Raw genomic sequence first — 26,931 nt, forward strand, 5'->3', positions numbered from 1 at the left:
GCATGAGTAGGGCAGCGGAAATCTCCTCCCAAAACCATACATATTTTTGAAAATACAACAAATACAACTATTCCTAAAAGAGAGACAAGAAGATACAGTACAAAAGCCAGGCTACATCTACATCTGCAAGAACTCAGCATCTCATGAAAAGGGTAGGATACAAAGCCATGAACCGGCAGGACCTGAGCACTCCCTCCACCCCAGCTCACCGGCAGGAGGTAAAGAATTAGAGTGGGGAGGGAGTGGAAGCACAAGACTGCTAAATGACCAGCCCTAGTAATCTTCACTGGGAGCACAGACACACATTGCGTGGTGTACTGGATATTAGAGAAACAGAAAGTAAAATCCGAGACAGAGACAGGGAGCAGGTCTCCACAGATGGCTCCCCTGGAACAAAAGAAAAACAGGTGCTTTTTAAAAGTCTTAAAGGGACAGGGGCCTCAACAGCTGGACAAAATGGTCCCAGCACACTCAGCCCAGCAGGCTGAGAATCTTGAGGAACTCCCTAAACCCCTGGGGAGTAAAGCAGCCCCAAAGACCCTCACTGTGATAAGCAGCCTCCCATCCATTCCCCCCAGCCAGTGCTGCAAGCAAACTGGCTGACCCACCAAAGCTGGAGAGCAGCTGGAGAGCAGTCCCACCCATAGCAACCACCCAGAGTCTAACCGCGCAGCTAACCGGGACAGACAGAGGAAGCCAGAGCAAGGTCTGGAAGGCAGGAAGGGGGTCTGTTCTCACACGAGAACACACCTGGCAAGTCTGCCACCCCCTGCAGTGCACTAGGCTATCTCAAGGGTTGTCCCGCCCACAGCAGCTCAGGAGATGATCCCAGAGACCGCTCCTGGTGTGGGGGTAGATATCACAGGCAACAAAGAAGGGCAAGGTGACCAACAAGCAGGAAGGGACTTTGTTCTCCCAGCTGACACACATGCTACCTGCCTAAGACCACTTCTATCGCCCCGAAAAGGCAGAAGAATCTGGTCCAGTCAAAAATCACTCAGACAACCCCAGACAGAGGGCCTGGTGAGATAGATAGAAGCAATCTTCCTGAAAAACAGTACAAAATAAGAGTCATAACCATGCTGATACACCTGCAGAGAAATGTGCAAGAACTAAGGGCTGAAGTGTGGAGGGAGATAACAGAAATGAAACAATTGATAGAAGGTCTTAAGACAAGACTGGACGAGGTGCAAGAGACTGTTAATGGAATAGAAATAAGAGAACAGGAATATAGAGAAGTTGAGGCACAGAGAGAGAAAAGGATCTCTAGGAATGAAAGAATATTAAGAGAACTGTCTGATCAATCTAAACGGAATAATATTCACATTAAAGGGCTGCCAGAAGAAGAAGACAGAGGAAATGGGATAGAAAGTCTCTTTGAAGAAATAATTGCTGAAACTTCCCCAAGATGGGGAAGGAAATACTCTCTCAGACCATGGAAGCCCACAGATCTCCCAACACAAGGGACCCAAGGAGGACAACACCAAGACACATAATAATTAAAATGGCAAAGATCAAAGACAAGGACAGAGTATTAAAGGGAGCCAGAGAGAGAAAAAAGATCACCTACAAAGGAAAACCCATCAGGCTAGCATCAGACTTCTCAACAGAAACCTTACAGGCCAGAAGAGAATGGCATGATAGAGTTAATGCAATGAAACAGAAGGCCCTTGAACCAAGAATATTGTATCTAGTATGATTATCATTTAAATTTGAAAGAGGGATTAAACAATTTCAAGACAAGCAAAAGTTGAGGGAATTTGCTTCCCACAAATGACCTCTACAGTATATTTAAAGGGACTGCTATAGATGGAAGCACTCCTAAGGCTAAATAGATGTCACTAGAGAAAATAAACTCACAGCAAAGAAACTAGACCAACCAAATACTAACTAAAGGAAAAAAATAAAATCAACTATACACAAAAGCAGTCAAAACACAAAAGAGTACACAATAAAACACCTAACATATAAAGAATGGAGGAGGAAGAATAAGAAGGGAGAGAAATAAAGAATCCTCAGACTGTGTTTATAACAGCTTAATAAGCGAGTTGAGTTAGATGTTTAAATAGTAAGGCAATTACCCTTGAACCTTTGGTAACCACGAATCCAAAGCCTGCAATGGCAATAAGTACATACCTATCAATAATCACCCTAAATGTGAATGGACAGAATGCACCAATCAAAAGATACAGAGTAAGAATGGAGAAAAGAGCAAGATGCATCTATATGCTGCTTACAAGAGACTCACCTCAAATCCAAATATATACTAAAAGTGAAGGGATGGAAAAAGATATTTCATGCAAACAATAGGAAGAAAAAAGCAGGTGTTGTAGTACTTCTATCAGACAAAATAGATTTCAAAACAAAGAAAGTAATGAGATAAAGAAGGACATTACATGATGATAAAGGGGGCAGTCCAACAAGAGGATATAACCATTATAAATATATATGCACCCAACATAGGAGAACGACATATGTGAAACAAATATTAACAGAAATAAAGGAGGAAATATAATGCAATGCATTCATTTTAGGAGACTTGAACACACCACTCACTCTGACGGACAGATAAACCAGACAGAAAATAAGTAAGGACACAGAGGCACTGAACAACACACTAGAACGCATGTACCTAACAGACATCTACAGAACTCTACAGCCAAAAGCAGCAGGATACACATTCTTCTCAGGTGTACATGGAATATTTTCCAGAATAGATCACATACTAGGCCACAAAAAGAGCCTCAGTAAATTCCAAAAGATTGAAATTCTACCAACCAACTTCTAAGATCACAAAGGTATAAAACTAGAAATAAATTGTACAAAGAAAACAAAACGACTCACAAACATATGGAGACTTAACATGCTCCTAAATAATCAATGGATCAATGACCAAATTAAAACAGAGATCAAGCAATATATGGAAACAAATAATAACAGAACAAAGCCCCAACTCCTGTGTGTTGCAGTGAAAGCAGTTCTAAAAGGAAAGTATATTGTAATCCTGGCCTATTTAAAGAAGGAAGAACAATCCCAAATGAATAGTTTAAAGTCACAATTATTGAAATTGGGAAAAGAAGAACAATTTGGGCCAAAGTCAGCAGAAGGAGGGATATAATAAAGATCAGAGAAGAAATAAATGGAATTGAGAACAATAAAACAATAGAAAAAATCAATGAAACCAAGAGCTGGTTCTTTGCGAAAATAAACAAAACAGATAAACCCCTAGCCAGACTTCTTAAGAGAAAAAGAGAATCAACACACATCAACAGAATCAGAAATGAGAAAGGAAAAATCACAACAGACCCCACAGAAATACAAAAAATCATTAGAGAATACTATGAAAACCTATATGCTAACAAGCTGGAAAACTTAGAAGAAATGGACAACATCCTAGAAGAATACAACCTTTCAAGACTGACCAAGGAAGAAACAGAAAATATAAACAGACCAATTACCAGCAACGAAATTAATCGGTAATCAAAAAACTACCCAAGAACAAAACCTCCAGGTAAGACGGATTTACCACTGAATTTTACCAGACATATAGAGAAGACATAATACCCATTCTCCTTAAAGTTTTCCCAAAAATAGAAGAGTAGGGAATACTCTCAAACTCATTCTATGAAGCCAGCGTCACTCTAATACCAAAACTAGGCAAAGACCCCACCAAAAAAAAAAAAAATTACAGACCAAAATCCCTGATGAACATAGATGCAAAAATACTCCACAAAATATTAGCAAACTGAATTCAAAAATATATCAAGATGATCACACACCATAATCAAGTGGGATTTATCTCAGGAATGCAAGGATGGTACAACATTCGAAAATCCATCAACATCATCCACCACATCAAAAAAACAAGGACAAAAACACATGATAATCTCCATAGATGCTGAAAAAGAAACAAAACTCAACATCCATTCATGATAAAAACTCTCAACAAAATGGGTACAGAGGGCAAGTACCTCAACATAATAAAGGTTCATTGAAGAATGCTATTGGTAATTTGATAGGGATTGCAATGAATCTGTATATTGCTTTGGGCAGGATGGCCATTTTGACAATATTAATTCTTCCTAGCCAGGAGCATGGGATGAGTTTCCATTCCTTAGTGACCTCTTTAATTTCTCTTAAGAGTGTCTTGTAGTTTTCAGGGTATATGTCTTTCACTTCCTTGGTTAGGTTTATTCCTAGGTATTTTATTCTTTTTGATGCTATTGTGAATGGAATTGTTTTCCTGATTTCTCTTTCTATTAGTTCATTGTTGATGTATAGGAAAGCCACAGATTTCTGTGTGTTAATTTTGTATCCTGCAACTTTGCTGAATTCCGACATTAGTTCTAGTAATTTTGGAGTGGATTCTTTAGGGATTTTTATGTACAATATCATGTCATCTGCAAATAGTGACAGTTTGACTTCTTCTTTACCAATCTGGATTCCTTGTATTTCTTTGTTTTGTCTAATTGCCACAGCTAGGACCTCCAGTACTATGTTGAATAACAGTGGGGATAGTGGGCATCCCTGTCTTGTTGTTAATCTCAGAGGAAAAGCTTTCAGCCTTTCACTGTTCAGTATGATGTTGGCTGTGGGTTTATCATATATGGCCTTTATTATGTTGAGGTACTTGCCCTCTGTGCCCATTTTGTTGAGAGTTTTTATCATGAATGGATGTTGAATTTTGTGGAATGCTTTTTCAGCATCTATGGAGATGATCATGTGGTTTTGTCCTTCTCTTTGTTGATGTGGTGGATGATGTTGATGGATTTTCAAATGTTGTACCATCCTTGCATCTCTGGGATGAATCCCACTTGGTCATGGTGTATGATCCTTTTGATGCATTTTTGAATTCAGTTTGCTAATATTTTGTGGAGTATTTTTGCATCAATGTTCATCAGGGATATTGGTCTGCAGTTTTCTTTTTTGGTGGGGTCTTTGCCTGGTTTTGGTATTAGGGTGATCTTGGCTTCATAGAATGTGTTTGGGAGTATTCCCTCCTCTTCTGTTTTTTGGAAAACTTTAAGGAGAATGGATATTATGTCTTCTCTGTATGTCTGATTAAATTCCGAGGTAAATCCATCTGGCCCGGGGGTTTTGTTCTTGGGTAGTTTTTTGATTACCGCTTCAATTTCATTGCTGGTAATTGGTCTGTTTAGATTCTCTGTTTCTTTCTGGGTCAGTCTTGGAAGGTTGTATTTTTCTAGGAAGTTGTCCATTTCTCCTAGGTTTTCCAGCTTGTTAGCATATAGGTTTTCATAGAATTCTCTAATAATTATTAATTCTTTGTATTTCTGTGGGGTCTGCCGTGATTTTCCCTTTCTCATTTCTGATTCTGTTGATGTGGGTTGACTCTCTTTTTCTCTTAAGTCTGGCTAGAGGCTTATCTATTTTGTTTATTTTCTCGAAGAACCAGCTCTTGGTTTCATTGATTTTTTCTATTGTTTTATTGTTCTCAATTCCATTTATTTCTTCTCTGATCTTTATTATGTCCCTCCGTCTGCTGACCTTAGGCCTCATTTGTTCTTCTTTTTCCAACTTCTATAATTGTGACATTAGACTATTCATTTGGGATTGTTCTTCCTTCTTTAAATATGCCTGGATTGCTATATACTTTCCTCTTAAGACTGCTTTTGCTGCGTCCCACAGAAGTTGGGGCTTTGTGTTGTTGTTGTCATTTGTTTCCATATATTGCTGGATCTCCATTTTAATTTGGTCATTGATCCATTGATTATTTAGGAGCATGTTGTTAAGTCTCCGTGTGTTTGTGAGCCTTTTTGCTTTCTTTGTACAGTTTATTTCTAGTTTTATACCTTTGTGGTCTGAAAAGTTGGTTGGTAGGATTTCAATCTTTTTGAATTTACTGAGGCTCTTTTTGTGGCCTAGTATGTGGTCTATTCTGGAGAATGTTCCATGTGCACTTGAGAAGAATGTGTATCCTGTTGCTTTTGGATGTAGAGTTCTATAGATGTCTATTAGGTCCATCTGTTCTAGTGTGTTGTTCAGTGCCTCTGTATCCTTACTTAATTTCTGTCTGGTGAATCTGTCCTTTAGACTGAATGGTGTGTTAAAGTGTCACAAAATGAATGCATTGCATTCTATTTCCTCCTTTAATTCTGTTAGTATTTGTTTTACATACATAATGTGCTCCTGTATTGGGCACATATATGTTTATAATGATTATATCCTTTTGTTGGATTGACCCCTTTATCATTATGTAGTGTCCTTCTTTATCTCTTGTTACTTTCTTTGTTTTGAAGTCTATTTTGTCTGATAGTAGTATTGCAACACCTGCTTTTTTCTCCCTATTGTTTGCATAAAACATCTTTTTCCATCCCTTGACTTTTAATCTGTGCATGTCTTTCGGTTTGAGGTGAGTCTCTTGTAAGCAGCATATAGATGGGTCTTGATTTTTAATCCATTCTATTACTCTGTGTCTTTTGATTGGTGCATTCAGTCCATTTACATTTAGGGTGATTATTGAAAGATATGTACTTGTTGCCATTGCAGGCTTTAGATTCGTGGTTACCAAAGGTTCAAGGTTAGCTTCTTTACTACCTTACTGTCTAACTTAACTCACTTATTGAGTTATTATAAATGCAGCCTGATGACTATTTCTCTCCCTTTTTATTCCTCTTCCTCCATTCTTCATATGTTGGGTGTTTTGTTCTGTGCTCTTTTTAGGAGTGCTCCCATCTAGAGCAGTCCCTCTAAAATACCCCGTAGAGGTGATTTGTGGGAGGTAAATTCCCTCAACTTTTGCTTGTCTGGGAATTGTTTAATCCCTCCTTCAAATTTAAATGATAATCATGCTGGATGCAGTATCCTTGGTTCAAGGCCCTTCTCTTTCATTGCATTAAATATATCATGCCATTCTCTTCTGGCCTGTAAGGTTTCTGTTGAGAAGTCTAATGATAGCCTGATGGGTTTTCCTTTGTAGGTGACCTTTTTTCTGTTTCTCACTGCCTTTAATCCTGTCCTTTTCCTTGATCTTTGCCATTTTAATTATTATGTGTCTTGGTGTTGTCCTCTTTGAGTCCTTTCTGTTGGGAGTTCTGTGTACTTCTGTAGTCTCAGCAACTATTTCCTCCCCCAGTTTGGGGAAGTTCTCAGCAATTATTTCTTCAAAGACACTTTCTATCCATTTTTCTCTCTCTTCTTCTTCTGTTACCCCTATAATGCAGATACTGTTCCTTTTGGATTGGTCACACAGTTCTCTCAATATTGTTTCATTCCTGGAGGTCCTTTTATCTCTCTCTGCATCAGCTTCTATGCATTCTTGTTCTCTGGTTTCTATTCCATCAATGGCCTCTTGCATCTTATCCATTCTGTTTATAAATGCTTCCAGAGATTGTTTCACTTCTGTAATCTCCCTCTGGACATCATACCTTAGCTCTTGTATATTTCTCTGCATCTCCATCAGCATGTTTATGATTTTTATTTTGAATTCTTCTTCAGGAAGACTGGTTAGGTCTATCTACTTCTCAGGTGTTGACTCTGTGATTTTTGTCTGTCTCAGATTCTGCCTTTTCATGGAGATATAGTTTGCGGAACTGGGGCGAGTGACGGCTGCAAGAAAGTCCCTCTTGTTGGTTTGTGGCCTTCCTCTCCTGGGAGAACAGCAACCTCTAGTGGTTTGTGCTGGGCAGCTGCATGCATATGGGGCCTCTGATTCTTGCCCGGCCGCTATGGAGTTTAGCTCCACAGTTGCTGTGGGTGTGGCCTGCCTTTGGCTGCTGCTCCAATATGACGGAGCCACGTTGGAGGGGAAATGGCTGGGAGGCTGTTTATCTCTGTGAGGCGCCTCCGAGCCTCCCTGCTGCACAGGGGGTTAGGGTGCCCAAAGTTCTACGCGATTCCCAGCTGCTGGGCTAAGTGTCCCGGGACGCTTCCATCCAGCTGTGCGGTCCCTGTCCCTTTAAGACTTTCAAAAAGCACTCGCTTTTCTTTGTCCCCAGGGTGCTGGCTTTGGGGACCCACTCACACGTCTTACTGTCCTGTTTCCCTAGTTTCCAGCACCCCACACACACACTGTGTCTGTGCTCCGGTGCAGATGGCTAGGGGTGGGTGTTTAGCAGTCCTGGGCTCCCTCTCCCTCCCCACTCCGACTCCTCTCCTCCCACCAGGAGCTGGGGTGAGGGGTGCTCAGGTCCCACTGGGCCATGGCTTGTATCTTACCCCACTTGCTAGGTGCTGGGTTCTCACAGGTGTGAATGTAGTCTGGCTGTTGTCCTGTGTCTTCTGGTCTCTCTTTTAGGGAGAGTTCTACTTGTTGTATTTTAAAAAATATATGTGGTTTTGGGAGGAAATTTCCGCTGCTCTACTCACGCCACCATCTTGGCTCCACCTCCCATAGTGTTATTTTTTAGTGGTTAGTAGTTGAAAATGTGTGTGTAGATAAAATTAGAATCAAACATCTGTGGCACCGTATCACCTTTGTATAACCAACCCTAAGGCTCTGTGGAAGATTGAAAAGCACAGTGAAGGTCTCTGTACTCCTTTAGGCCATGTACTACCTCATATTCTTCTTTAGGGCTCTAGTTACTAGCACAAAGTAGATGCTCAGAAAATGTTTCCATTGGAATAAGTATGAAGTTATGATGTGATGTTAGTTGTCTGCTTTGTCCTTTAGGGTACCAGTGTCTTGTCACCTGGACTCCACATAGGAATAATTATTATACTGGCAATAATGATATGTAAAAAGTCAGCAACTAATGTGTTTGAAAAGCATCCTTGTCTTTATACCCTAATGTTTGGATGTGTCTTTGCTGAAACCTCACAAAAATTGGTGGTAAGTAATTCTTTCATGATTCATGATATAAATAATGCACCCAGTCCTTAAACACAAAGCTGCAAACTATTTCATAGAGTAGATGGGTGTTTGTGGTGTTAGCATCACCATAGTTAGCTACTTGTGCCCAAGTAAAACTGTGAATGAGAATGTTATATTCAGGAGACAGACTCCATAATATACTAAGTCCTTTCAATTATATGTTTAGCTGTAATAATGAATTATAACTTTGATATCAGGGAATTTCAATATTAGAAACTTAAACTACCCAGTCATGAATTTGTAAGTTTTAGATTCAGTGTTCTTGTATCAAATATGAGATTAAATAGTCTCTTTAATTGTATCCTTAATAGTGAATTAAAGTTATAATTAATTGTGCCTTGAAACCTAAAAGGTAAAATATCTAGCACTTAACAGTGAAATAATTTTTTTACTTTTTTATAGATAGTTCACATGACCAAAAGTGAACTGTATCCTCAAGGCACTGTCTTTTTTGGCCCAGGTCTTTTATTTCTAGACCAGGACTTTAATAATTTTATAGATGAATATGTTGTTCTGTGGTTAGCAATGGTAAGTTCTTTCCTGCTAACATTTTTATTTTCAACAGATGTCAGATAACATGTTTAAGAGACATTTCAGTGAGATATCAGGTAGCCTCACTATCCAATTCGCACAGTATGTTTTTGAATATTTTAGATTCCTTCTTTCTAGCTTTTATTGTGTGTAGAAATGGCCCACCTATCTGGAAATCAGGCATCCAACAACTGAAATGCTTGAAAACACAACTGTGCACCTTCAAAGTTTCTTCCCCTCAAAAAAGGTACAAAGATGTCAAAAATCACTTAACCCTGCCCAAAGGACTACAAATATTTATTAGTGTCTCACTTTGACTTTTATTAGCTTTGTTAGAATTACTCTAAGTGATAGCAGGTAACAGGTAAATTAGGTGGGATTAGTGTTAGCAAACGTGGGTACTTACTGCATCAAGAACTGTCAGCTAAAACTGAGGAAATGAACCAGAACAGACAGTACTATCAAGTACAATAATCTGGAACTACTTTGTGCTACAAGTAAGCAAACCTGTGTATCTGTATGGCCCCTAAGGATGGTGCATAAGTCATATTAACAATGATTATTCTCATCAGGAAAAGGTTAAATTCTCAGTGATTACATTCTGCTTAAGAAAGTGTATTTAACACATGTATTACTTCCTATTCAAAGTGATTATAAAACATAGTATTATAGGGCCTAAGAGAGAAGCTTTAGCCATTAGAGGAAAAGAAAATTATTCCTAGTAATACCTTAATCACAACTGCAGGCAAAGGAAGCAAGCAGTCTTAAATGTTTTATTTTATTTAGACATTGTCTTGATGGTTGGTCTTCAATTAACGGTAGTTTTTAAAAATTTGCTTTATTTTACACTACCTCTGTACCTCAGTGGCCTTCACCAAATTGTTAGTGATATATAAACACATATTAAAGTGTGCTAAAAGAAACAGTGAATCTTTTAATAATTTGAATACCTCACCTAATTTGTTAGATTAAGGCATTAAAAAAATTATATCTCTTTTGTCCATGGACCACAGGGGTACATCTGATGATCCTTTATACTAGGTTCTATACTATTGCACATTTTCTGGAGTAAATTAGTAACTTAATATCCATTTTTGGTCCATTCAGAAGTCTCCCATTCTTCAAATGATGGCGAGATGCAAATCTCAATCCTTGGGAATTTTTCAGACAATATTCTAAACAGTGCCAAAAAATCAGAATAATTTTAATTTGGTATCCACTATAAATATTTTTATGGTTTCAAATTCAAATTTCAACCTAAACTTAAGAACTAGGGGGTGATTATTCAAAGTCTGTAAATTCAATGTGGGGTTTCTTTTAGTGGACTTACATTGTGTATCGCCAAATAGAATTATAATGAAAATGTCAGATGTTAAAAATTCAAGCACCTATTTTGTACTGCGTGAGTCGCCCTGGTTAGCACAGGTGGTGGAGAGTATGGTGAGGAATAAACAAAAGTGGTGGAGAATATGTTTTTTTTAAAAACACTGTGGACTATAATTAAAAACAAAAAAAAGTGCTATATGGGCCAAGCAAAACGTGTTTGTTGCTTTTGGCATCCTTAGGGAAAAGGTTCTTGCTTCAGAGAGAAGACGGTCACATGGAGCTTTTCAAATAGAGCTTTCCCCCGTGGCGAAGCGTTCCCTGTGCGTCAGAGCTGAGGCCCCTTTTTCTGAAAGGAAGCATTTGCCCCTAGTCTCTTGGAAAGGTTTCAATGTGTTCCCTCCTCCTTTGGTATACAACACAATTTTGTATATGCCCACCCTCAACTGTGGTGTTTTTCCAGGGCTTTACTTTTCTTAGAATCAATCTCAAAGGACTAAGAAATACATAAGATGGAATGACTTCATTAAAATGACTGATAGCCTGCTTCAGTAAAAAATTTGTGACTTTGTTGCACAGCAGAAAATCGAAAACATGGAGTCAGAAGACTTGAGTTGTTGCTTTCCAGCTTTTGTATTTTAGTCTAGGCCTTTTACTATGAGCCTCAGCTTCTGTAACTGTGAAATACTCTGCATGTTTCCAGAAGACTATAGTGAGGTCCAAATACGAAATATATGAAAGCACTCTTAAGTGTAGTATTTTTGGAGAATAATTTTAGGCTAAGGTTTCAGAAAAGATAGACCATAATCCATTTTATGTTTCTTTTCTTACTAAAGGTCATTTCTTCATTTGATATGATTATGTACTTTAGCACTTTGTGCCTGCAAATTTCAAGACAACTTCATCTCAAAATCTTCAAGACTTCATGTCATGAAGCGCCTGAAAAGGTTCACAAGCATATTGACTAATAGCCCAAGGAAACGAGAAGCAGTTAGGGTAACCTATGAGTCAGGGAAATCCCATTACAGGAGGCTAGTATACTACCAAATAAGGTTATATTTGAATATAAAACATTGTCCTACCGTAATGTGGTTTTTAGGGGGGACCTGATAGGAGAGCATAGTAAACATATTATTCATGTAAGTGTAGATTAAAGATAAAAAAAAAAATCAGTTCCTGTGTGCTGACCTCCAATGAGTTCTGCACAGTGGTATAGAGGGCATGTCAAAGTGTGGGCAAAGGGTCTGTTTGTTTCTATGCAGAAGATCAAGGCCTAGCTTGGATACCCAGAAAATGAACTAAGATACGATATGAGGAGGAGCTTCCGGCATCAGCACTCTCTGGAGGACTCGTGCCGGGGGATGATCATCAAAAAGCCTCCACAGGGATCAGGGCGATGCTGCGGTTGTAGCTGCGTCCATCCCACCGTTTCCTGGACTTGCCACTGGAATGAGGATGGAGATGTCTAGGCTGGCATGTGCATACAGTGAGACAACGAATTTAAGTGGATCTGTACTGTTGGAACTCAACCAGGAGTTGGGAGGGGTGCAAGGTGTAGCACTCCAAAATCTTACGACTATAGACTGTCTACGGTTAAAAGAATATATGGGATGTGAACAGATCCCAGGAATGGGTTGCTTTAATTTGTCTTCTTTCAGACTGTTCAAGTACAGTTGGACAATATCCATCATATCATAGACTAATTTTCACAAATGCCTAGGGTGCCTAAATGGTTTTCTTGGCTTCACTGGAGATGGCTGGTAATTATAGATTTGCTTTATGTCACCGTATTCCTATTATGTTAATATGTGTGCGCAAGTTAGTTAGTAGTCTAAAACCTATACATACTTAAGGTACTCTACAAGAAGATATGTCAAAGAAATAATCAGTCCTCCCATGTTTTCTTCCATATGCTACCTCTATAGCTTTTCTTCTTCCTTCCTAATTACAACCCTTAAATAGAATTCGTGCCTCATATCGAATTTACCGAGTATCATAATTCCTCCAGGTGGTAAAGATATCTCAAGACAAGTGCTGGGCATAGAAGCCACAGGGCATAAATCTGCAAAGTAAAAAGCTAACCTTTTCAAACAATATGGCTTCTCTCTCACTTACCAACTTTACATTTCCCTGTATGGCCCCAGAAGATGACTGGTTAGCCAGAGACGGGTAAGATTCCTCAAGGGAGGAACAACCTAAGACAGGCACAGTTGCAGGGGGGCCATCAGGTGAGAAATTGGGGAACAACAGTGGTGAAGCTTAGAACCTCACCACCCCCCTGTGTTGAGAGAAAGCTTCTGCATCCATGGATGTTTTATTGCCCTTGTCTAGCTCGGATTAGCACACAGTCTACAGGCACACGCCTGATCATCTACAATTGCTCTCTTACAACACTAAACTATGTTTTCTACCTTTATCTTGCATCTACCCACCACTTCAGCATTTTATTTAAAAAAATAATAATAATAATAAAGGGAGAAATGTGGGATTCACATATAAATCAAGTATAAAAATCAAACGAATATTCATATTTGACCTGATTGTTTATAGATCATAATGCATGATCAAAACCGAAAGTTTCTGTGATGAATGCCCTTGTACTGTTCACCATGTAAGAACTTATTCACTAGGTAAGAATTCGTTCACCATGTAAGAACTTGTTCATTATGCTTCAGAAGATTGGAGACTGATGAGAATTAAGGTTGAGATGGATTAATGATTGTGCATTGAGCATTGACCCCCCTATACAGAATTTTATTGTTGTTAACAACCATTTGATCAATAAATGAGATGCCCTCTCAAAAAAAAAAAAACAACATTGTCCTATGGATTCCATTATGCCTATTTCAGTTATGAAGCCTTCATTGTATATCAGCATTTTTGATCACAGGTATTACGGGAGAAATACACGCTATAAATTAATTAGAAACAAAACCAAAGAAATTCCAATTTTCTAAGGATAAGAAAATGAATACAGTTATAAATAGCAATCTCTGTCTCAAAAATCCTTATCAAACAATTGGGTGGGTATTCACTGCCAAAGGATTACATAAAAATTCATGACTTAGACTTTATGCATCTTGAGGATGATGCTTACTTTGCCAAAAATTGAGGTGTTCATAAGACTGCATGGATTGTAATACTGTTAATTATTGAGTCAGACGTTGTAAGATTTTTATTAGCTGTTTTTCAAGAGATATTAATTACTGACATTTAAAGGATATACTTGCTTTAGTATACCAACTAGAATTTAAAAGGGCTGCCAGAATTTGCTGTAATTTCTATTTAGTAGGAGGAGTATGTCTTACCAGTCCAGAAAAACAAAATCTTTACAGTGAAGGTAACTTACTTCTTGGTATTCCGAGTTAAAATTTGATTGTCACAAAAACGTGGACATGTATTCCCTTTTATGAAATAAAAACAGCAGCTAAAGCACATTTGACATGTAAGAAAAGTAGTAACTTATGAAAACATGGCAAAAATATCTTCCCTTTAGAGTTTCAGCCAGTTACTTCAAGTACACATTGACTCATTTGAGGTAAAAAAGGGGAAAAATAAGCATCAGTTATTCAACTGCTACTTGCACTCTGCGCTGATTCTTTTCACTCCCACTTCAAAGTAGTATATTGCTCATTGTGACTAGAACTATCACAAGGATCCTAGGTGTTCCAAATCCTCAGACTCCAATCTTACCCTATTTTTATCCAAGAGTTCTGTAGACCATAAGCCATATGAAATAATTTTAAAAAGGAGTAATGAACATGTACTATACCTTAAGCAAGAAAAAGGTATACTAACAAAGTAGTGAAAGTTCATAGTCCATCAAAGGAAAAAAAATACTTATGTCCATTAATTATACAGAAAACACTCTGGAGCACTTATTTTGTCTCTGTAGCTATTGGTAATCTCAAATAAGGACCTTCTTAGAAGTGTGAATAGTACTTAAGATTTATATTCCAACCTATACTTTAACTTAAAAGGAGAATCCTTTACAAAATGCAAAAATTTACAAAGTAAACTGTCCCCTTAATGGCAGATATTCATTAACGATGGAGGACTAATTTCTTCCTGTGTAACTTATCATAGAGAGAACTGGCCTGGGCTTGTTTTAAAAGTTTGGAAAACGTTAAAACTAAGAGAAGGGTGGGCTATAGAAGCAAAAATTAGAATTTAAAATATAGAAACACAGGAGAAAATCACTCCTCTCTTCCTAACCGGCATATTTTTTATTTTGAATGATTCAGTGAAAGCAATTTCAATAAGATACAGAATATTTAATTGACCTAGTTCAAAGAAATGCTGAAACAATTTAATATTTATTAAATCAAGTGTTTCATATTTTATGTTTTAAAGTGTACATTATAAAAGGATAAGAATTAAATATTCAAGTTGGGAAGTGAATGTAAAATAAAAAATTTTCATATATTTACTGAACATTAAAACTGAAAAAAAATTCTACATATTTAACTTGAAAGGTAGATGTTCAATACTTAAACCATAAATAACTCAGTATGTTAATGATGTGCTCTTAATCATTACTAAGAGCATATGTCATTTAATTATGATCAGGCACAATTAAATGGCATTTTGTTGTCCTTGTGTAAATGACATGCTCATAAAGCCATGTCTTTTTAAATCTGGTATATATCCTCTTCATTTGTCTTAGTGGTTTTTAGCTGTTTAACTTATTCTAGAACACAACTTGCTTTTAATAAATTTTTTAAGTGAATAGACTTTCTTTTGAAATCTTATTTTCATTAGATTTGGCTGTATAATTTAAATGAGTATATACAAAAGGATGTACATATAGATTTTTTTCCCCCTGAAATAAGAACAATATAATTTGACCAAGGAATTCCACTCCTAGGAATTTACCCTAAGAATGCAGCAGCCCAGTTTGAAAAAGACATATGCACCCCTATGTTTATTGCAGCACTATTTACAATAGCCAAGAAATGGAAGCAACCTAAGTTTCCATCAGTAGGTGAATGGATAAAGAAGATGTGGTACATATACACAATGGAATATGATTCAGCCATAAGAAGAAAACAAATCCTACCATTTGCAACAACATGGATGGAGCTAGAGTGTATTATGCTCAGTGAAATACGCCAGGTGGAGAAAGGCAAGTACCAAATGATTTCACTCATCTGTGGAGTGTAAGAATAAAGAGAAAACTGAAGGAACAAAACAGCAGCAGACTCACACAACCCAAGAATGGACTAACAGTTACCAAAGGGAAAGGGATTGGGGAGGATGGGTGGGAAGGGAGGGATACAGGGGGAAAAGAGGCATTATGATTAGCACATATAATGTAGGCAGGGGGTACACAGGGAAGGCAGTATAACACAGAGAAGACAAGTAGTGATTCTATAGCATCTTACTACACTGATAGACAGTGACTGTAATGCAGTATGTGGTGGGGACTTGATAATAGGGGGAATCTAGTAGCCATAATGTTGTTCATGTAATTGCACATTAATGATAGCAAAATGAAAAAATATTAATAAAAATAAAAAAATAAAAGAACAATATAACCTCTGTACTTGTGCTTTCTACCTTTTGGGACTGATTCAGATACACTGAAGCCAAAACCTGAAGTTAAATAATCTTTATTGCTAAAAGTTAATTGAAAAATGTTAAAGGAAAAATTCCACTTACTGCTATTAAAGAGCTGAGAGCGTGGTACATGTAATTTAGGAATTGCTGCTATTCACATAACTGTTCAGATTTTATTTGGAGGGTAACAGAACAAGGAGTCTTACACATAAGCTAATGATTAACAAGATGTAATACTTTAAACTAGAATTTTGAACCACTCTAAGGACTTAATGCCTCTTAGCCAATGTTATAACTGTATCATATTACTTAGGTTCATATTCTTCCTTCAAAGAGTCATCAGAATAAGAAGGACTGAAGAGACTTTCGAACATTTTCCATCTCTTGCTGCTGCTGTTACATGAAAGGAGATATAAAACATTTGTTTAGGCAAGTGTTATACATATTTCAACAAATGAAATATTTCAATGCTCATATTAATCCTCATTTTTTCAATTTTAAATATAACTTACAGTTTCCATCATAATTTTTTTTTGCAACAAAGCCATGTCTTTCTTAAATTCACGTTGTGCGCCAATAAGCAGATTATCATGATTCTTCTCTAAGTCCTCCGTACTCTAAAACCGAAAAGGCTAGTTACATTACAAACCACAAAAATAAACTTCTATAATTAATTTTCAAAAGTAAGAACTTTTTAAAAAATGTTCACGGTTGATTCCAAACAAAAATATTCTAATACATGAAAACCAAAATACCCACTAAAGGAATAAAAAAAGGTCAGGCATGAGTCAAATATTATTATAGGAGGTATATAACAACAGTGTACTTTGCTTAAAACAATGGATTAATGAACTGTTAGGCAAAAAAACCAAAAGAGAATACTGTAATTTTGAAAACATCTAAAAAGTTTTCTAAACATTACATTGCTATGTTCTCTTAGAATATTATAACCAGTAAATAGTCAATGTGATATGAATTTATTGAAGGGAATAAAATGATCTATAGTATAACTATTTCTTCGATTTATGAAATACAAATCTTTACTATTATTTATCCAACAATGATCCTAATGCCTATTATGTAAAAAGTACTATGTCAAGTGATATACGATATGAAAAAAATAATACCTGATCACTCCTTTATTCCAGTAAGAAACATATATAAACAAAATAACACAAAATTTTTTAATAGGAATAGAAATGCAATTTGCTATGATATTGTAATAGAAAATGGGAATTAATTCTAATTTAGTTGGCAAAAGAATAAGATTTCAATAGATTAAAAGGAGTTAATAGTATTCTAGGGCCTAAAGCATAAGCAAAGGCATGGAAGGGCACAGTGAAGGAGTTCAGAGAAAGCAATTATGTTGCAGGGTCAGGGGAGTAATGGAGGAATGTAGTAATTAAAGGGTAAAGAGGATCAGATTATTGCAGCTGGGCGGGGATTGCATTTGAATACCTAAGAATTTAGTATCAGAAGCTACTGACAGTTTTTCAAGAGGGAAGAGATGTTTTAGGAAGATAATATCATGGATCTATGAAGGTGGATTGGAGAGAAATTAGTTAAGAGTTTTAATACTATAAACAAAGAATGATGAGGTTCTGAACTCAAGCAGTACCAGTGGGAATTAACCACTGCAGAGGAGAACATTACAAGACCTAACTATAATTGGATGTGAAGTGAAAGGGAAATGGAGGAGTCAAATATAAAAGTAAAGTTCTTACACTAAAGTGGTAACATTTAGTGATAACACTTAGAAATCTTTTCTAGTACTTTATTAAACTTTCGTAACAATTAACAGGTCGTTTTTACGAAGCATTAGAACAAGTTGATTGGAAGCACTTTAAAAAATAACTTGTGTTCATATATATATTAAAGTTATTTAAAAATATTAGTTTTAAAACTGTTTTACTAGTGTACTCAGAACATCCCAATTCCTTTAGAAGGGTTACATTTTAACATGTATTTGAACAAGACCATCTATCTGAAAAACCCTCCCATAAAAAAAAAAAGTATATGCAGGATTCCAATATACTCCTACGAACAGTTACCCAAAAGTAAATACATATATTCGTGAATAAGAGATCAGTGCCACAGACCACAATTTGCTAATAATAAGCATGTGTCAGAAGATAATTCTCAATCTACAAATTTTAATCACCTGGCTTTTTCATTCTATTATATGTCTGCGCCATCTCTTATAAATTGGCATATAAGGCCTTTTTTAGACAGTATACTAATCCTAAAGGCAAATAGGGTTTAAAGTACATATATAGGACCCTTGAAAATAAAAGAAATATTCATCAACTTCAACTGGGTACTTTCTATTTAACAAATACTGGGGATACAGAGATAAGTAAAAGATTACCCAGAAATTATTTATGGACTTATTTTCAGTTGAGAGAAATATTACTAAGGTGTTAATGAAGTACAAATTTTATGTGCAATATATACATTTTTAGGTGAAATTCCCAATTTGCCATTACCTCTTTTGAATAATCCCCACAAAAACATTAGAATGTTAAAGTAGAAATTCATTTAGCACTGAAATATGGAAATGAATACAAAACAGAAAATCAAGAATTTAAAATATATAAGCAATGTTTAAACTTAGAAAAAATTTATACTTCCATATAAAAATTGTGTTATGAGAATGTAGTATACTACTAAAAATACAGACCTTTAGGAACTGTTCATATAACTGTCTAACTGCTTTCAACCTCTGGCTCTGAACAGTTCTAGATTGTTGAAAAATCTTTTGCTGCTGCTGAAATATGCTCTACAGATATAAAAGAAAAAGTCATGTGATAACAATTTGGGTAAAATATAAAACTTAGCAAAAAATAATTCTACATTATGCTTAAAAGGAACAGTTTTAAAATCATTACTTTTAACATTTTGTTTCAACTATTATGAGCAAGGTTAGATAATTTGTGTTCACCACAAAAAAAAAGACAATAATCCTAATGGTCATTGAGTAGGAAAACTTAATACTCAAAACATCCTAAATCTTGGTGCTTTTACTAAAACACAATAATCTTTACAATAATGCTGATCTTTCCATTTGTTGGCCTATTTTCTACCAATGATTTCTCTCCTCCACCACTTCAGCCATTCATTTATATACTTAAACCCAATAAATGTAATCTCCACATAGTATTAATAATAGCAAACTTCATATTAACTATGTGTTAGGTACTACTGAACTTTTAAACAAACTTACTATATAGGAACTCATTTAATCCTCAAAACAACTGTGAGATTGTTACTATTATTATATCCCTTTTTATAGATAAGGAAACTTGAGGCATAAAAATAAATAATTTTTCCATGGTTTCACAGCTAGCATTTGGTCCAACCAGAATGTGACTCCAAACACTATTTTTCCAGAATCCAGGCTCTAAACATTAATCGCTATTTCTCTATATCCACTCTTCACTCACTAGCATAGGAGCATTTTAGCTCACTCTCTTTACTACCACAGCTCAATGAGCTCTACCAAGATGTTAAATTCATTCATCGTACCTACTTTTCACTGCCTCCTATCCCTATTAGTGTATCTTCACCTTCCTCATTCCCAGCTTAAATTCTATCAACAGTAATCATAATTACACTCCTTTGTACATATGCCTTGCTCCATTCTTACTGCCACACTTATTTGATTGAACCCTAACTCTGGAAAATCCAACCCTCCAGCTCCCATGCCTGCATCCTTGAATCTGGTCACTATTGGAGAAAACCTCAAAGCTATGCTGACAGGCTCACTTTAATCACGATCACTATGCTCATTAGCCTAAGTTGGACCCTTAATCCTCTTTGGAAATTGTATTTCCCTTCTCCACTCACTGGCCCACTCTCAGGGAAGTCTTTTATACCTTCTCATTTGACCTCAAAATCTTTCCACCTTCTGATGACATTATTTCACTAAAGAAATAGAAGCAATCCCATGAGAACTCCCATCACAATATCTATCTACTCACCTACATCCACCTGTGCTCACATGTTCGACCCTGTCTCCTGTTTTTTGAGGATGAACTATCCTTGCTTCCTGCTAAGGTCAGCTTTTTCACATTCCCTTCCATTCTCAAGAATTCGGCAATTACCCCTTCTATCCTCTGTCCTTCTTAAAAGGCTTCTTTCACTTTGGTCAGAGTGGCTTTCTTTATCTATTAGGCCACTCATTTTGTCTCCTTTATTGGTTCTCCCTCACCTTCTTGACCTTTCAACAATGAAGTCCTTACTCCAGCCCTCAGTCCTTAGATTTCTCTTTTACATTTATAATGACTCCCTTGGTGCTCTCATAGCTTAAATGCTGTCTTTATGTTGAGAATTCCCAACTCTGTATGTTCAGTCCATATCCTTCCAGAACTCCAGACTCATGCATCAATGGCCTAACATCTCCTGTAGGATGTTTCATATGTATCTTAAATTAAACATTTCCAAAACTGAGCTGATCAACCAACTCCTAAAACATCTGATAAGAACAATACCTTTGTTCTTAGATAGAAAACATGATAATTTTACAAACAATGAAAGGATGACATGAAAGGATAATTAATGTATGGAAGGATAATTAATGTAGTTATCCGGTATGTAAGTGGGACTGACTTCCATCACCCATAAAGATGAGAAGGTAACACATATCTGGCTATTAACAGGAAACCACGTTTTTTGACCATGTCTAGAAGTGAGCAAATGATCCCATGATATTCCTTCAGAGGGCTTAAAGACTACCTTAGTCCACCAGTACTACTAAATTTGTAGTGAATCTAGCATCACAAGAAGCTATGTTGCTTAACATATTGAGAGAGACTAAGAACTGGAGACAGAGCCCAGATGACCTACACGAGCAACCCTTCCCACTCCCATCCAGCAGTGCCTGAAGCTAACCCACCCCTGGACTTCTTATATATAAACAATTAATCCTTTTTACTCTGACAATTTCTGTCACTTGGAAGTGCAAGAACACCAACCAATACAGGAAGCAAAGAGCAACAGCTTTTATGAGCATGGTATGTGCCTGACCTCTCTGATTTACCATTCAGTGGAACCAAAACACATAGCCAGCAATGGTAATGGAACCTGGCTGAGTTTCACTTCTATACAAGGCTAGTCTCTCCATTCCTACTTGTCATTTGGTTATAATACATTAATGATAAAGCTAAGCATGATACTAACAGCTAGTTTTCCTTCTTGTTCTTGAGCTTTTTGCAAATCTGTATCCCACTGCTGAAACAGAGTCATAAACTGCTGAGAATATTCTTGGTTAAGCTTCTGCCTATAAAACATAAAAATGAATATTGTTATATTTCATACCAATATGAGAAAAAATTGATTTGCCATAATTTACACTGTAACAAATAAAGGAAAAGAGAGCCCCTTAAGTTTTCAGAGATGAAATCACCCAAGAAGTAAAATTATGATTTATGCTGATTTCAGAAGTATTTCTTTTCCTAACCAGCTAACAGAAAAGCCCTCTCATATGCTTTAGCTCCTGAAAACTATGGAAGTTTCATTGTATATATAAACTTCCTAGCAAAGTCCACTTTATCTCTAGTTTATTCCTCATTTCCTCCAACTGAATATACATTCTGACATAAATTTATGAGATTACTGTATTTATAAGATTTCCAAGTAGAAATATTTCATTTGATTTTTCCCCATTTTGGTAAAACAATGATTTTTATACAAAAGAAAAGTTAATTCAGCTAATATATACAAATTATTTATAATATTCGACTATCTTTTTCTACATTGTTAAACAGTTAACTCTTACAAGACTATGGTTTATATGACAATTACTTCTTATTCAACTAGTATATTTCTAGAATGAATAAAAATTACATTTATACTATAAAAAAACCTCAACTGCTTTTTAAATCTGGGAAAAGGTAGTCTTTATTGATTTCTAGGAAATATGTCTCAAGTCGATGAAGGAGTGAGTTTACAGGGCTGAAAGACTTAAAAGAAAAATGAAGCCAAATATGTTTTTTACTAGAGACCCCAATAAATAGAAGATGATTGTATTTTTCTTAATTTGCAGCAATGAATAATTAGGAAATCATATAAATGTTGTGGCTGTGAAAAAAAACAACATCCTTACTTTTGTTCTTGTTGGGTTTTCCAAAAATGTTCAATTTTCTGGTTACTGGTTTTGAAAGAAGCGTTGCCATATATTTCTAGTCTTTTTCTCTTGGCAAGAAGAGACTTATTAATGCCATCTATGTTGAAAATAAATTATCAGTAAAATTGAACGTTGAAGAAAACTTTTGTTTCCACATATTCAAATAAACATGGGTAAAGCTTGGTCAGTAATTTTTGAAAGACATTTAAAATTAAATTTTAAAATAGGTGTAATATCAAATGCAAGATTATTTGCTTACTTCTTTTTCTGAGAAAAATTTGAATCACTAGTAACCCAATTCTGATTTTCCTAACTAGAGAGAATTTAGTTTAGAGATTAAAAAGAGCTAAAAATGAAAGAAAGGGTCTCAAGGGCACAGCTTAATTTCCTCACAAAAAAACACTTTAAAAACAGGCTAAATTTTTCTTAATTTCTAAAATACTCTCCAACTGAAAGAGCACATTTAGATAAATTACTGTTAGAACTCATTCTATGAAACACACAAAACTATTTTTGAAAAAATCCAAAAGGATAAAAATTGTTAAAGAATTAAAAATAATTTTTAAAAAACACAGTGATACTTCCAAATATACTTTTCACTAAGAACTAAGCATAGGATAATCTTAAGTAAATATCCAGACAAAATCATTGAAAAGCCCTTTTAAATACTTCCACAGAGTTTTTTATAGGGCATTTTTACCTATAAGTACTGTATTTCATAAAATTTTTAATACTTCAAATAGTGTTTCACTAAACATGCATATGGTTCTACCATCAATAGTTATTTTTCAGTAATCATGATGGAGCTGCACTATTATGTAAATAGTTTATATTTCCAACAACCATCTCTAACAATAAACGTTTCAGACATACTACAAAACAAGCTTTTACCACCACAGAGTAAAGTTTTCAAAGAAGACTTAATTGTATGAATAATCTATATGGAGGAACCAAATACTTGACGAGTACTATCCCCTAACACTGTTAATATAACTGGTATTTAACATACCATTTAAAGCTTATGAACTTTTAAACATTTCTTACTAATTAGTAATGTTGTCTTTCGCAACTGTGTAGTTTAATAACGTAAAAATAACAATACTTATTTTAAAAGCGTCAATTTACATTGCCCGTCCTAAAGAAGAGAACAGAGGCATGTCATAGAAAATAACTAAATTAAGAAAATGAAAAACTACTATATACAGATGTGTGTGTGTTTGTATCACTTCATGAAAACCCATACAAAGAGGGACACCGACTTTTCTATCCAATATTGTCCTAAAATTCCAGTCTTCTAAATTCACACATGTATAAAATAAAAGCATCTTTACCTCTTTATTGTTAGTAACATCTTTACTCTTCACATCAACATTTGGAAAAGGTTAAGTAAGGAATTCTATGAGGCTGAATCGCATGCAAAATTTTATACATGAAAACAAGGCATTATATAACAGTCTTATAGTCCACTGATTAACATTCCCTATTATACAAGTTATACAGTTTAAAACTACTTTCTTTAAATACAAATGATCTCCTAAAGCATACCTGTAAGTCTTTCTACCATATTCTGTAGTTTACCCCTGTGAAGAAATTACAATTAAAAGCTTTTTCATTAATCATCCATAAAATAACACGTTTTGCAAGAAATATTACACAGTCAGTATTTTACACACAATACTCATAGGACTAAAGTAAACTTAGTAAATTATCTAACAAGCAAAATCATTTTGAGCACATTACCCTGAATCTTCAACTATTCCTTCAGAAGTTCTTTTCTTCCCGCATTTATCAATTACTGTAGTCTTCCCTGTATTGACAATAAAAAAGAAAAACATTTTAAAACTAAGTATGTCATTTTGGTAATTTTTAATGGAGTGATATCTTAAGTTTGAGGTTGTTCAAGCTTTTTGCCAACATAAGATTTTAAAGTAGGCATGTAAATCCAATAGTTTTTCTGCAGTTTAGATGGAATTAAATCAGGACCCAGGGCCACTTTACAGAAACCATTTTGCAGGTGGTCCTGTGTTAAGGTCGTAATAAACCGGGTACTATTTATCAGACATTTGGGGAAGAAAATTGAGTGCAAACGCAAGAGAATAAAGCTACGTAAGCTTCTCTAACTCCAAATAAGAGACATGAAGAACAACAAAATGCTTTACAAAGGTTTATTAGAGCTAAAATGTAGGCGATTAAGAACAAATGAACTGCAAGACAGGGTCCCTGCCCACTGATACTAGATTGACTGTACCTTCAATGACATCCTCCTGGGAACCACTCACAACTTTCTTAACTTCGTCCTTGAAGTCATTGGCTCGCATAACCTTACCCTCCACTGCTGTCTTTCCCCTTCTCGCGGGATGTTTTCTTCCAGAAGGCACCATATTCAGCTATTCTCCGACTTAAATTAAACAATTAAATGTCTCAACCCTTCTGAACCCAAAAATATCACTCATATAGGCAAACTTCGAAATGACAGTTGTCAAATGAAAATGATTTTAGCTGAGTTACATTTCAGAAGTCTCCTCATTTATTTTGTTGACCAACAGTTAACAACAAAGGTTAAGGGCAGCGGCGACCCTGACTCCAGGCGCGCCGTGATGGCGGCCTGGCAGCTGAGGACTCAGATCTGAACTTCAGCCCCGCCGCTGCCAAACTCTGGCTAAATATGGCCAAATCTGGTTTTCGCATTTCAGGCACAAAACGAATCGTAGCTGTTGCCAGGATGGGGCCTGAACGTGCCACAAAGAGGTTTAGAGCAACATAATTATAAAATTAAAAAGTTCTGCGATCCGTGCCTTGGGAGAAAATGTCCGTGTCTGACTTCCGCCACACGGACATCGAGGACCAAGTGAGAAGAGCTCTTAGCTCATTTTAATGATTTCTGACGGGTTTGGGGCGGGCAAAAGGAGAGGCGCAGACCAAGGACCCCCTCCTCCCGCCTCCTCCCGGCTGTAAGCCTACCAAGGGCTTCGCGACCTGCGGGCCCCAGCTCAGCCCGCGGCTTCCCACCGCCCCCGCGCGCAAGGCCCGGCCCGCTGTGAGGTTCGCTGCCTCCATTCCCCCGTCAGAGGCCCGAGGTAGAGCCAAGGGGAAAAATTTACCTCAGTCTAAGCTTCTAACTTAGACTCCAGCGCTGAACAAACTCGTCACCTCCTCACGACTGAAAAAACCGCAGTGGCCAAGGACCACAGTCAGGTAAGACTCCGCCCGCAGCTCCTCCCTACCGCCGCTCCTCACCTGAAGAATCTGCTTCGCAGCCACGATGCTCGACGCCTTGCCCAGGGGCGACGCTGATTGGCCAATCGCAGAGCGCATGCGTGCGGCGGCGTGTCGCAGGTCTCCAGCCCCTCCAGTGATTAACGTTTCAGACGGCTGACCCATGCACCTTGCGAGCCAAGGCCTGGGCCTAGCACGTTTGAGGCCCATTTGCGTCCCAGTGTTTTTTTTTTTTTTTTAAGTCTAAATTTTCAAAGATATTTGAAAGTTCCAGAAGCGTATGTGTGTTTTAAAGCATGATGAATGCTACTGAATTTGTGAAGTAGAAATTTTACCAGAACTCACTGAATCTCCTCCGGAAGTCATCTCCAGCCCATTCCCCTCATTTCCTATTTGGCGATATTAATTAAAATCATCTTCAACTTTGTGTAAATCTTCAACCCTTCCCATTTTGCCATTTTGTTTTATTACCACATATATTTGTCCTTAAGCAAGCCTGCTTGGTTTTGTTTGTGTCTGAGCAGTAGGAAAATTGTACCGTATTCTATGTAGTATTCTACCACTTGAGTTTCTCCTTAACATTACATCCCTTAGAGAGAAATCTGTCATTTTCACTGCTGTATAATTTTCTATTGTGACTCTATTCCAAAATTTGTTGATTTTTCTCAACTGTGGACATGTGGATTATTTTTAGATTACAGCCTACATAAACAATGCTACTATGAATAATCTCATGCCTATATGCTTCAGTGTCTACAGAGAATGTAGGTGTAAAGTTGAAAGGTCTTTGCTAGATGATACTCAGTAATGATCCACTGATTTCCAGTTAATACTCCCACCAACAGAGTGAGTTTCCCATTGTTCAATATACTCATCACCACTTGGTATAGACAGATTTCTTAATTTTACCATTCTAGTGGGTGTAAAACGGTGTTGCTTTAAGGTCTTTTGTATTTCTCCAATCATTCCTAAGATTAAGCTCTTGTTATGCTTATTGACCATTTGCTTTTCTTTTTCCTTAAACTATATATTCGGGATTTTTGCTCACTTTTCATTTGGGTAGTACGTGTTCCTCTGATTTGTAAGTCTTTATATGTGCTGGATATTCATCTTTATGACTGTTTTCTGTAACTTCAAAGAAATATATCTTTCGCCTAGTCATAAAAATATTAAGGTTTTTTCATTTCATGTATTATTCATCTAGAATTGATTTTTGTGCCTGGTGTCAGGTAGAATACAATTGCTTTTTTCCCCCTATCTGGAAACCAATTTATTGAACAGTGTGTGTATCCCTTATAACAGCTATTTCATGTCACATTTCCATGTTTTGAGTCTTCTTGTCTAG

The 26,931-nt window shown here is 36.5% G+C and overlaps 1 protein-coding gene across 3 annotated transcripts; it reads right to left on the reverse strand.

Moving 5' to 3' along the window:
• Positions 1-16,283: 16,283 nt before the first annotated feature.
• SYCP3 (synaptonemal complex protein 3) lies at positions 16,284-25,664 on the reverse strand. 3 transcript variants are annotated; one of them, XM_073213717.1, is made up of 9 exons: positions 25,608-25,664; positions 24,619-24,768; positions 24,111-24,177; positions 23,916-23,950; positions 22,350-22,467; positions 21,425-21,524; positions 18,927-19,025; positions 16,759-16,863; positions 16,284-16,639 (listed from the first exon to the last, which is right to left on the reverse strand). In XM_073213717.1, the coding sequence occupies exons 2-9, from the start codon at positions 24,749-24,751 to the stop codon at positions 16,586-16,588; spliced, it is 711 nt and encodes a 236-aa protein (XP_073069818.1). In that variant the 5' UTR covers positions 24,752-24,768; positions 25,608-25,664; the 3' UTR covers positions 16,284-16,585. The 3 variants fall into 3 exon arrangements, with proteins under 3 accessions (XP_073069818.1, XP_073069819.1, XP_036863025.1); XM_073213718.1 differs by having other exon boundaries at positions 24,697-24,768; positions 25,472-25,613; XM_037007130.2 differs by having other exon boundaries at positions 25,472-25,613.
• Between the last annotated feature and the right edge of the window lie 1,267 nt (positions 25,665-26,931).

The sequence above is a fragment of the Manis javanica genome, chromosome 10 (genome assembly GCF_040802235.1).
Source record: "Manis javanica isolate MJ-LG chromosome 10, MJ_LKY, whole genome shotgun sequence".
NCBI lineage: Eukaryota > Metazoa > Chordata > Mammalia > Pholidota > Manidae > Manis > Manis javanica.

Coding starts and splice junctions, on each gene's coding strand:
- SYCP3 (XM_073213717.1), bottom strand. CDS start 24,751: ATGGTGCCTTCTGGAAGAAAACATCCCGCGAGAAGGGGAAAGACAGCA. Junction 24,178..24,618: donor CCAGGAGGATGTCATTGAAG/GTACAGTCAATC, acceptor TTGTCAATACAG/GGAAGACTACAGTAATTGAT. Junction 23,951..24,110: donor GGAATAGTTGAAGATTCAGG/GTAATGTGCTCA, acceptor ATTTCTTCACAG/GGGTAAACTACAGAATATGG.